This window comes from Aquarana catesbeiana, linkage group LG01, assembly GCF_042186555.1.
Source record: "Aquarana catesbeiana isolate 2022-GZ linkage group LG01, ASM4218655v1, whole genome shotgun sequence".
NCBI classification, from domain to species: Eukaryota; Metazoa; Chordata; class Amphibia; order Anura; family Ranidae; genus Aquarana; species Aquarana catesbeiana.
The window spans coordinates 241,255,478-241,267,934 of NC_133324.1; the positions used below are offsets into that span (position 1 = coordinate 241,255,478).

The 12,457-nt window shown below is 42.0% G+C and overlaps 1 protein-coding gene across 8 annotated transcripts in view; it reads right to left on the reverse strand.

The window, feature by feature from the left end:
• CAMKK2 (calcium/calmodulin dependent protein kinase kinase 2) overlaps positions 1–12,457 on the reverse strand; it is a 215,025-nt gene that overhangs the window by 123,767 nt on the left and 78,801 nt on the right. For all 8 annotated transcript variants that reach the window (XM_073626573.1, XM_073626555.1, XM_073626539.1 and 5 more), the window contains exons 2-3: positions 6,837–7,407; positions 3,649–3,696 (exon numbers count right to left, since the gene is read on the reverse strand). In XM_073626573.1, the coding sequence (XP_073482674.1) occupies positions 3,649–3,696; positions 6,837–7,407 (619 nt within the window). The remainder of the gene's footprint in view (positions 1–3,648; positions 3,697–6,836; positions 7,408–12,457) is intronic.

Sequence of the window (12,457 nt, forward strand, 5' to 3'; positions counted from 1 at the left end):
GTCGAGCACACTAGTGCCAGAGGCCAGATCTAGTATTAAACATATCCAAACACAATGCTATAAGGCCTGTTAGTGTATTTGAATGTTTACAAATTTTCCTTCTTTTATTTTTTATTTTAAATTTAAAGTGGATGTAAACCCCCAGTTTTTTTTTTTATGTCATAATGTAGAGTATAAGATTTCCTATCATTTGAGCCCAGTCTTGCCACAAAGAGTTAATCCAGCTCTAAGCAATCCTCTTTTATTGTTCAGTGAGATAAAACTTGACAAACAGAGAAAAACTTTGTCAAATCCTCCCCCTTGCTGTGAGTGACAGGTGATTTACATATCTCGTGCACTACCTCAAGACATGCATTATTTTTTAATTCCCACCCCCACTCCTTTCTTCAGCAGCTCTGCAAGGATTGGCTGTTCCATACCTCAGCATGATTTGGCATACTGAAGTCATGTGGTTACTTTCCTGTATTTTCACTGGATGTTAGAGATCATAGCAGAAGTTCAGTGTAAGAAATACACAGGAGAAAATGCATATTGACAAGGGGGGTGTAGAGGTGGGCGGGGAGTCTACTGACATCACCACTCCACCCACCAAGCTCCAGACAACAGACCAACCCACAGAATATGCAGTTTTTCGGGTCTCATAACAGACAGAGGGGAGACATTTGACAGGTAAAGTTACATGCAGGAGGCGTGTATATCCTTATAGATAACCACTACGGCAGTAGTTTAGAAAGCATGGCATTGAGTTTACATCCACTTTAATGCTAGCAATGAGATGGAAAAGGAGAAAGAGAAATGGGGTGGACTGGATTTATAAACCGATAAAAGTAATAATAACTATAAGCGCATATACAGAAAAAAGCATACAATAATCGGAGTATATCAGGTTAGCCAGGCGTATAGTCCATGGCTATAGTATTGGCAGTCCAGGGGTTAATTAGGATCTGACAGTTCAGAGTATGTAAAGTAGGTTGGTGGAGTGGTAGATCTAGGAGGCGGCTGCTGTCCTCAGAGAGCTGGCTCTGTGGTAGGCAAGAGGGGGTGAAGTAAGGAAGCGCCACCTGAGTGCAGTATTAGTGGGTATGTTTAATGACACTTAATAAAGTAACACAAGAAAAACATGAATAAAAAGGCTCATCTGTAAATGGGCAGTCCTTGTGGATTCCTTGAGCTCCAGTCCGGAAGGTGTACCAGCGGTGTAGGGCTGGAGATGGAAGCTGTTCAGCAAGTGGTTCTTCCTGTGGCCATCAGGGAGAAGCTGGGGCCGGTGTGGAGCGCACGAAGGATGTGCGTGACATCACGGGTACACTCCAGGGGGGGGGCTTACACCGAGGGAGGGCGGTATCCAGCGACTTCCAGGTACACCCCAGGGGGAGGGCTTACACCGAGGGAGGGCTTACACGGAGCCCTCCCTCGGTGTAAGCCCTCCCCCTGGAATGTACCCGGAAGCCGCTGGACGACCCGTGACGTCACGCACATCCTTCCAGACTGGAGCTCGAGGAATCCACACGGACTGCCCATTTACAGATGAGCCTTTTTATTCATATTTTTCTTGTAAGTGTTACTTTATTATGTGTCATTAAACATACCCACTAATACTGCACTCAGGTGGCGCTTCCTTTCTTCACCCCCTCTGGATTTATAAACCACATTTATTGAAGTTCAATGTGGCACTTTACTGATAAAACTTCGCACTCTCGCGCTTTCCTTTCTTATTTAAAGCATGTCATTGTGCAAGTAAGTACAGTACTTACCTATAAACCTAGATCAATCTTTTCACAATACTTCAAAACTCAGTTCAACCTTTTACAAATTTGCCAGAACTCTGGGAATCCACTTGTAGCGGGCACCTACTTTTAGGTAGGTGACCCTTCTTGGTAGTTTTCGTGCCAGGTAAATTTAGACAGGCTTGTGCCATTACAGCAGGCCTGTCTGTTGTCAATTTCCATTTTGAGTGGCAGGTAGTTTGTATGCTAGTCTCGGCCAATCATTAACCTGCTTGGGAATACCCGGGACTCTCATATAAAATGGGGTCACATGGTATCCGGGAAGGTTCATTTGCAGTCCTGCTCTGAGGAGCGAAGGAGGACAGCCTGGTTCCCGGAGGGGAGAGGGAGGTTTTCCCCTCCGGGGAACCAACAGAGCTTTTCCCTTGCAGTAAAGGGGGAATGGAGAACTGGTCTTTCATGAAGGAACAGACGACACTTCACAGCATGTGATCGCTGGTGCCGTTGGCCGCCCCTGCGGGGAGGGGAGCGGGCCACAAAGAAGTAAAGGAGCTAAGAATCATTGCGGGAGAAGTAGCAACAAAGCGGAAGGAAACTGGGCGATCGATCGTTTATGAGTGGCACATGGACTGTTGATCATGTGAGTGAAAGCCCAAGGGAAACGGTACTACCAGAGACTGAGGGTTGTTAGTGCACAAGTCAGTGAGATGGGCAGTGATGGCCTATGACTTTGGGTTCAGCAATACCCCGGGGATTCCAATCAGTGAAGCGGGAAAAGTTATTCAAAGTGACTCTTCTTTAGCTCAACTTGGAAGTACCATGTAGATGGGAAGTAGGGGCAAACAGGTAGCAGTGAAGCTGCAAGCACATATATAGAGATACGGACAGTTCTTTAAAAGTCGCATAGATGAAGAGGTTATTCAAGACTCTTTATTGAAGACTCTTTATCAAATTTTCTCTATAAAAATCTACTCCCATCTTCCCTGATTTAAGAGATCATTTGAAGATGATTTCTTAACTATCCGCAACTGATCATAGTATTTCTGCAAGATTCAGTTAAAAGATGATAATGTAACAAAAGAGCATCTCAGAGGAAGTCCTTCTCCTATCCCAGTTTGTGTTGTTGAATAAAGCAAGTGAAAAAGCACTAAGGACTGTGACTTGTAAATCTATGGGCTGCGAGGGTTGGGTGGTAAACGTGAATTACGGATATAACCTTTAATCAGCCACTCCTTCGGGAGTATGCGCTACACACTATTAGAATTTTAAATGAAAATTTGTACGAACATTCTTAGGCCAATTCTCAGTACATTCATATGACGTTCTAAAGGAGTTCAAGATTTTGTTTGCTTTTAACATTTGATTTTGAATGAATGGACTTTACCAAACAAAAACCACATACACTGTTAGAAATTGACACATTTGAGAAAAAATTTTCATCCTGCTCCTTCAAATTGTCTTGTCATTGAATTTGAAAATGAACATCAATTTGCGCCACTAATGAGTAGGAAAATGATCGAGCTTTCTTACAATGTTCTTACCATAAAAACTGTTGAACTAAATTATAATACTGTATATATAGTGTACTAATTATACCCAGCTATAGCGAATTTGAAATATGGCCTACAGAGGAAATTGAAATTTTTTTTATGGCCCCTTTGTTTGTTTTAGTAAAATGATAAGATTACGAATGCTCAGGAACACAAAGCAACTACTGGTACATAATCTTTGCAAATGAAACACAAAGAAGTCTATGGAGAGTTTTAAGTTTCAAGACCTTAGTCTGATCTCATATTTTCAAATGGTCACAGAAATCCTCGTTGGCATCATCTTTCTTTATAAATGCCTGTACATAGAGTGTGAATTGGATTAACATATACTGTATATTTACAAATGAATACTTAGAAGCAAATGCACTCACCTTTCCAATTTCATCTTTTAGCTTATATTGGTTGAGCTGGACACAGTCCTTGAAAGAGAGAAAGACTTATTCTAGTAATCACAGGGATGTAAGAATGCATTCTTTAGTTGTTAGATGTCATTCTGCTGTACATTTAAAAAGTTGTCCCTGATTCAGACCACTGCATAAATATAACTATAATGCATTTATTAAAGTGGTTGTAAATGCCAATCTCTGACTTATACAAGTGGTTGTAAATGCCAATCTCTGACTTATACCTACAGGTAAGCCTATAATAAGGCTTACCTATAGGCACTGTAAATATCTCCTAAATGTGCACCGTTTAGGAGATATTTACTCTACATGCAGCCGACGACATCATTGGCACAGGCGCAGGCCATCTGGGCCGTCCCTTCAGAGTCCTGTGCTGTAAACGGCAGCTCCCCCGCGCATGCAGGGGAGTGACGTCATCATGCTCCGGCCAGTCACAGAGCCGGAGTCTGCGGACCCAGAAGGAAGATGGGGGAAGATGGAGAAATGTCTGAAAGGATGCAGTGTTTGCAGTAGCACTGTGGCACATGCAGAGACTCCTGCTAGCTAGCGCCAGCCAAGTAAGTGCCGCTAAGGGGGTGCTGGGGTGGGCTGCACCCACCCAGATTTTAGCTGCACCCCCCACCCACAGCTCCACACCCTAAAATCCCCCTCTACCCTTGACATTGTGCCTAGCAGTCTCCCATCCCTGCACTTTACACACATTGGCTGAACATAGTTGAAATCCGATCATCTGGCCAATTGTTTTCTGCTCATCAGCTATCCTTAGGCGATTTTGAATTGCAGGCAGAATCACTCGTTCAATTGTGGCATAATGCACCACGCGTGTTTGTGTGCCATTCATTCCTAATGGCAACTCAAATGCGGCACAGAATCACGTGGCAAAATGCATTACGCAAAGTTTGTCTCCTAAAAAGGAGTTTTTTTGGGCGATAGCTTTGTGCTATGTGTTTTGTCACGATTGGTGTGCGACAATTGTGGCCAAATTGCACCACATTTGTGGTGCCATTAAGAATGAATGCCACTGAAACATGCATGGTGCGTTGCATTGCGATTTGGAATTGCAGGCAGAATCGTGCATGGGACCTTATTGTTAGTTTTTTTTTAATGTGCGACCCAAGACTTCTTCTGGTGTGGCCCAGGAGAGTCAAAAAGTTGGACACCCCTAATTTAGAGAGAAGGTAAGTGAGCAGAGTTAAGCCAGGTTCACACCTACGCAGGTTGAAATTTGCATATCCCGGGTGCATTTTGCATTTTTCAGTACACGTTTTTGATCCATCCTTCTATGGAACCAAAAACCAGAAAAAAGGTCCCTGGCCCTTTCCATAAAATGCACAGATGTGAACGTGACACATAGGAAACCATGTTAAATGGACTGTAGAGTGTTTCAGCAAAGCTGAAAACTCACTAAAAATGCATAGGTGTGAACCAGACCTTAAAGTATCACTAAAGGCAAAACCTTTTTTTGTAGTCTTGGATAGAGTTGATGGGGATAGGAACATTTGTCAGGTTTTACTGATGTTTGTGCCCCCATGAGGGAGATTCGCACTCTCTATTTTTCCTGTTTACCATTATTGTTGAAAGTGAAAGTAAAAGAAAATCCCAAATTTTGGGTTGCCTTCAGAACAGTAATAGAGGGGAAATCTTCCAATGAGGACACTTGTTCAATGACCAAGTGTCACCCCAGGATTCCCTCACTTTGGAGGGATTACTTTTTACTTCCTGTTTTGGCTATGGGCCAGAATGTGAAGGAAAATCTCCCCAATGGGACACAGATGGCAAAAAACTTACAGGGGTTATAACCCTCCCTTACTCTATCCAAAAATGTAAAAAAAATGTTTTGCATTTATTGACACTTTTAAGCCCAACCTCAGCCAAAGCCTTTTATTATGGTTTGGAAAGGGAATATTCCATGCTGGGAAGATTTTCCCTCACTTTCTCTCAGGATGGAAAGTGATGATACATCACTCCAGCAAGGATAGAGACAAAATCAAAATACATTTGTAGTAGTGTGGAGAAGGGATTAAAATCTGTTATTGCTGTTCATGCTGCCCTTCCGTCTGAGAGACAACCGCAACCACTACATTTCATACAGATGTCACAAGGACAGGAAGTAAGGAAAAATCTCTCCAATGGGGCCACAGACAGTTCTTTATTACTTATCTTCATACCCAGCTTTAAAATCTCACAATATCACAATAGTCATGACCAGCTTCAGCTTACTAATCCTTAGAGGTTGTAGCTGCATTTTTTTAAAGCATTTTTTAGGATTTTTTTTCCCTCTGTTTTCACTTTGTGGTCTGGCCAGTAAACCACCTCCCATATTGCAGTACCCCACCCTGGATGAAGGAGCACGGGGGGCACTGTAGGACAGCAGCATTGTCAGTCTGGGGGGAGGGGAGTGTTAGATGTACTAGCTGATTTATATACACTAACAAACTGAAGCCAAACCCCAGCTAATACATTATAAGAAGTTACAGCAAGCAATTTTATTCCTTTTGGTATAAAGGTTTTACATAAATAAAATCTGATCATTGTAAGCACCCCTGCTCATGTTAAATGGTTTGTCTCATCTCTATAACTGATATATTCTGCTGGAGAGCTTGTCCTTCTGAAAAACAACATACTTATTGGCTGGATCACCAGATGAAAATAGAAGAAAGCCTAAAAAGAAAATGAATGCAGCCATCACTTCTAAGAAATGGTAAGCTGCAATATACTAAATGTCTGCTTTTGGGTTTATTACCACTTTAAGCAAGTGGTCCTGACTGCCCATTTCAAACGTATGAGTAACTGGCCACAAAGAGAAAGCATAACAGTATAACAGACCCATAAGCTTTGGATGCACAAAAGTAAGCCAAATAAACACCCATGCTTCCCAAATGAAAAATGAAACAAGAAATATGATTGTTCACAGTTGGCTTTAACTTATCTTTTATCTAAATGTTCTGTCTTTTATAAATAGCCCCTTTATGCAATTTGTCCTTTCTGTGTTCTCCAGCTTAGGTGCTACATAGATAGAATAGGAATGTAGCCCACTTGAACAATTGTGGTGTGTGTGTATCTGTATACATCAGTTCTGATATGGGTAGTTTTAGATTAACTTGATATTTTACTTGTTAGAATTAAAAAAAAATAAAGCCTTAAATATTCCCTACCTGGAAACCCGTAATGTTAACGCGGTGAGACTCTATTGTTGGTCTCCGTGGCAAACGTGGAGATGATTGCGGTGACGTCACAGGAGAATATGGAAGAGATGGATAAATATATCGTCCATTCATGCCTAAGTTATCAGTTGGAGACTGAGCAGACGGGGAACGTTCTTGAAGTGAAAGTTTTCTATTGGTCATGTTGAGTTTTGCTCTCTGATCTTTACTGTCCTTTGGAAGCCCTTCAATGTCACCTTTCACATATCCACTTTCAGTAAGTCTATGAATATCTGGTTCATCTTTGCAGCTCTCTTTGAGCTCCCTATCCTGGTGGTCTGTCTGTCCATTCTGGCCATGCTCCCTCTCAGATAGGCTGGAATCATATTCTGTAACCACGATAACAGATTCCATTCCTAGCTCTAAACTCAGTGCTGAAAAGCTACAAACAATATGAGGCTGGTTTGTCGTTTCATGGTCATCTTGCAGTATGGACCTCTCAGAAGAAGTCCTCTTTGACACGCATGATGACATGGTGTATGACCCAGCTGCGTGGACTTGCCTAATGTGCTCCCATTGGAACCTGCAAAAAGAGTAAATACAAAAATGAAGTCTGCAATTAAATCAAAAAGTACAGAAAACGTGGGCAGCAAAATTGTATAATTCAAGAGGCTGAAAACCAGTCACGAAAAGATTGGAATGGCAATTCATAACAACTACAAAGCCACTGTGATTACTTTCATATATCAAGCTTATTCTGGAACATGGCAAAACCAAAAAGGTGGCTGACTTGACTAAATCTGGCAAAATATGCAGCATATATTTTGGAATGCCCAAAAAAACGACCAAAAACATTCAATCATTTCTGCACATAACTGATGATGCATTATGATAACCATCTGCTGTCATCAGTACACACACTTTGCACAAGAATTTCTGAACAATCAGATTCTGGAACATCCTGTCTTCACATGACATGCACAAGTTCTTTTCAAACCAACTGCTCATAAGCTGCTTGTATGTTTTCTATGATTCTATGAGAAGACAGATGACCAATAATATTGTGCCTTTCAGATAGGCCCATTCTAACATCTCTCAGGGAAGCATGGATTGGACAAGAAAGCCAATGTGAGGGTTCTAGTTCCCTATCGAATCAGCAGAATCTAGATGCTGTGGGATCTCATCCAAAGGATCTACAGAAAGGATCCCAAAAGTTTAATTTGATAACTAAAGGAAATCTGTAGTTTTTCTAAACACTAGATATGTACATACTTGTTACAAAAGTCACATTGTAAATAATATTTTTTTTTTTAAATCACTTTTTAAAGATGAACTCCAGGATTCTACAAGTTTATCATTTTCAGATCCTCCCCCCAGCAGTTATAAAAACACTCAAAGTTGAAATTAATATATCTTACTTCTTTTGTAATGTTTGATTTTCGGAACCTGTGATGTCATTGTGCTAGATTAAAACATCCCTGCTTCCACTCTCTGAGAGGAGGATTTTCTGCATTGCCACACATCACATCTGTAGGGGTATAAAGAACTACACATTCGCATGGCTCAATGGAAGAAGCAGGAAGTCATGGGAGGGTGTGCAGGTGGAGTTGGGGCTGTGCTGAGGGTGGGCGCCAAGCTGATGGTGGAGATGAGTTCTGACCTATGGATAGAGGTGGGATTAAGAGAAAAGCAGGGGTGGGTTTGAACTGAGGGCAGAGCTGTGTTGTGATGTTTATGAGTTGGAGGTACAGACCGGGAGTCTGACACTCCCAAGACCCGTCCTTTACACTGTCACAGAACTACAGTGGGGAAGTTACAAGACCGGTGGCTGTGGGGATAAAGCGAACAGCAGCCATTGGTCTTACAGAACAGAAATCATAGGAATGGAGGCCTGTGATTCAAATAATGCATATTTATTTTCTTATGAACTGCAGCTCAAGGTAGGAGAACACCAGCAGCAACAAAGAAAAATATTTATGCACGGAGGTCAGCTTTAAAGATTACATTTTCTTGTTCTTGAATCTACAAAAACAATACTCATTGTGGGAGAGGACTGAAATCTTTTATCAAGTTTTTATTGTTCAACTGTCCCTGCTGGATACACTGTCCCTTCCTAACCCTACCAATGACTACACAGGAAGCAAGAGGATTCCTTACAGTGGACACCAACCTAAGGATTTCATCTGTCACCATGACTGACATTAGTCTTCAATACTTGTACCTTTTTTTTTACTACTACTATTTTACCTCTTTATTCATTGACTAGCTGACTGCCCCATAAGTTCTGCTAATGAACTGTTTCAGGTCCAACCACTTTGGAGGTCTTTTGGAGGCCAATCAATTAAAAGGTTTGAGAATTCAATATTTCTAGCCAGGGGGAAGAACACAAGTGCAAGAATAATTCTATATTTTAATACAGTCAGTAAAACATTGCTAGATCTACCTTTCTTCTACTACACAGTGTTTTCACAGCTGTCATTTTACAGCATTTTTTTTACCCCCTTAACGCTTATCAATGGCTTTTATCATTATTTATCATGTAGGCATCATATGTATGATGCAAAGAATAAAAAAAAAAAAAACCTCAGCACAATCACTAGAGGGGAGAGTCTTGTGCTAAAAAATATAATTACCAATATGTATTAATAAAAAAAAAAAAATTGGGTTAATAATATAATCCACTTAATCTTAGTGTCTGTCAGTGCTGCTGCTACCAATGTAATATAGACTAGTGTCAATACTGCTGCCCACACCTCCTATGTTCTCAAGTGTACACAATGCATAAGTATATCAAATCAGTAAAGTCACATGATCTGACGCAACATGTTGGGAGGAGCCAATGATGCCACGCCGCAAAAGCGGATGTGTACAGTCGGCCATTTTGTAGGAGGTTTACATTATTATATGCCTGGATACTGCTGTGCACCAGGAATAGTGCACAAAATAATTTAAGTAAGTACATTTTTTAAAATAAAAAATATTGTTTATTATACAGAAAGCACTTTATATTCTTTTATTTTTTGAGTGTTTCATAAACATACATCAAAGGATTACGGAGGATGGAGATGGATTAAAGCGGAGGTTTGCTGAAAAAAAAATATTAAAAGCCAGCAGCTACAAATACTGCAGCTGCTGACCTTAAATATATGGACACTTACATGTCCAGGGACCCCGCGGTGTCGGCAGCCGAAGCCGATCCGTCCTTCGGCTCTTGGCTGCTGCCGCCGCCATCCTCGGTAAGGGAATAAGGAAGTGAAGCCGTGCGGCTTCACTTCCTGGTTCCCTACTGCGCATGCGCGAGTCGCGCTGCGCGTCCTCTCAGGTCCCTGCTGTATTCTGTGTCTCACGGAATACAGCGTGGGAGGACGGGGTAGGCAGCAGAAGTGGCGTAGGTCACCGCAATCACCGAAGTGATCTATGCCAGGAAGTGGGAGAAAATACCTGTATTAGACAGGTATCTGCTCCCTCCTCCCCCCTAAAAGGAGCCAAATGTGACCCCGGAGGGGGGGAGGAATCCAAAAAGTGGAAGTTCCATTTTTGGGTGGAACTCCACTTTAAGAACATCTGTAAGCTGGGAGCAACCATAGCATAGGATACTCCACTCAAGCAAGCGCATAAGACCTATTGTTGGGTCAGAATACAAGGTGAGAGCATATGTAAGTTGGAGAAGGGATATATACACGTGGTGAAAGAATAATTTGGAAGATTATAAATGCAGTGGAGAGTGGAAAATATCTGGCACAGTTGGAAATAAACACAGCATCACGAATATTATATATATATGTATATATATGTATATATATATATATATATATATATATATATATATATATATATTTGCTTAATTTGTGCTTTTTTATTTTATTATGTTGATTTTAAGTCGAAATATGAGTTATAGGATATATAATTTACAGTTCAGCATATCTGTACTGTGTGGCACTGATTTGATACACTTATATTTATGATACAAGTATCTATGTGTATTCACATGAACGCTTACAAGAACACCCACATTGCTTTGCTTTGATGTTCTTTGCTCCTGGCTGTGTTGTGGCAAGTCAATGAGAATGCTGAATGTTCAGCAAGAGTTTTTTAGGTGTTCGGGAAGTGCTTATTCAGACTTTATTATGATACTCCCATCCTCTGGCTAACTATGAATAAGGTTTAGAAAGCACCTGGAGAATTTTACTTTGGTTTAGGCCGGGTTCACACTGCTCCAACACGACTTCTGATCAGACTTTGCACGGTATATATGACAGATGATTGTGACTTGTCCTTTGACCAATCAAAACAATTCCTTTGGCTCTGGTATGAATAAAACCTCTCGCCAAATTTATAAAAAAAGAAAAAAACGGTGTGGGGTCTCCCTCAGATCCACAGTAGGTCCTTTGGGCTTGGTATGGATCTGGAGGGGGAACCCCCACACCAAAATAATAATAAAAAATGGCGTTGGATCCCCCCAAGACCATACCTGACCCTTATCCGAGCGTGCAGCCCGGCAGTTCAGGAAAGGGGGGGCACGAGAGAGCGCCCCCCCCTCCTGAACCATACCAGGCCACATGCCCTCAACATGGGGAGGTGGGGGCTTTGGGGTGGCAGGATCTGACCTCCACCCCATAGCACCTTATCCTCTTCCCCACAACCCTATCAGATGGCTGTGGGGTCTGCGGGCAAGGGGCTTATCAGAATCTAGAAGACCCCTTAATCTAATTTAATCTAGAAGACCCCCTCGCTCCCCATGTGAATGAGTATAGGGTAAAAAAAAAGCAGTGTAGTGTTATGAAAAACAAGAGACAGTTTTTAAGAAGTCCTCTATTAAAAATGAAGAATGTCCCCCGCCATAGCGCCAACGTGAATGACGATGTCTTCTTTATTCCGGTTCCTCCACCAATGCCGTCCTTCTCTGGTTCCTCCACTGACCCACTGAATATAAAAAAAATGCTCCTCCTTAGACGCTGGCTCCCACCGTTCTGTGAGCTCCAGTGTTCTTAAATAGCTATGGGGTGTGGCCAGGTGGTGAAGTCACCCTAAGACCCCGTCCCCTTGTGAATCACAGACCTGGGCATGGTGTGCTCGTGACAACACAAGGGGGCGGGGTCTCATGGTGACGTCACTGCATGGTAACGCTCCATAGCTATATAAGAACTGTTAAACGTGAGAGCTCACAGAACGACAGGAGCCAGTGTTAGAGGAGTGTTTTTTTTTTTTCAGCAGGTCAGCAGTGGCGGCAGAGGAAGAAGACATCGGCTGAGGAACTGAAGAAAGAAGTAATCGGTGGAGGAACCAGAGAAAGAAGACATCGGCGGAGAAAGAAGACATCTCGGAGTGAGAAGACATCAATGGCGAAAGAAGACATTGTGATTCACGTTGGAGCTACGACGGGGGGACATTCTTTATTTTTAATAAAAGGACATGTCAAAAAATGTCTCGTTTTTTGTAACACTACACTACTTTTTTTTGGTAAATGTGAATTCTTTCTTACTTATTCACATGGGGGTCCCCTTTCTGAAAAGAAGGGGCTTCCAAATTCTGATAAGTCCCCTGCCCGCAGACCCCCAAAACCACTGGCCAGGGTTGTGGGGAAGAGGCCCTTGTTCCCATCAACATGCCCCAAAGCCCCCCCCATGTTGAGG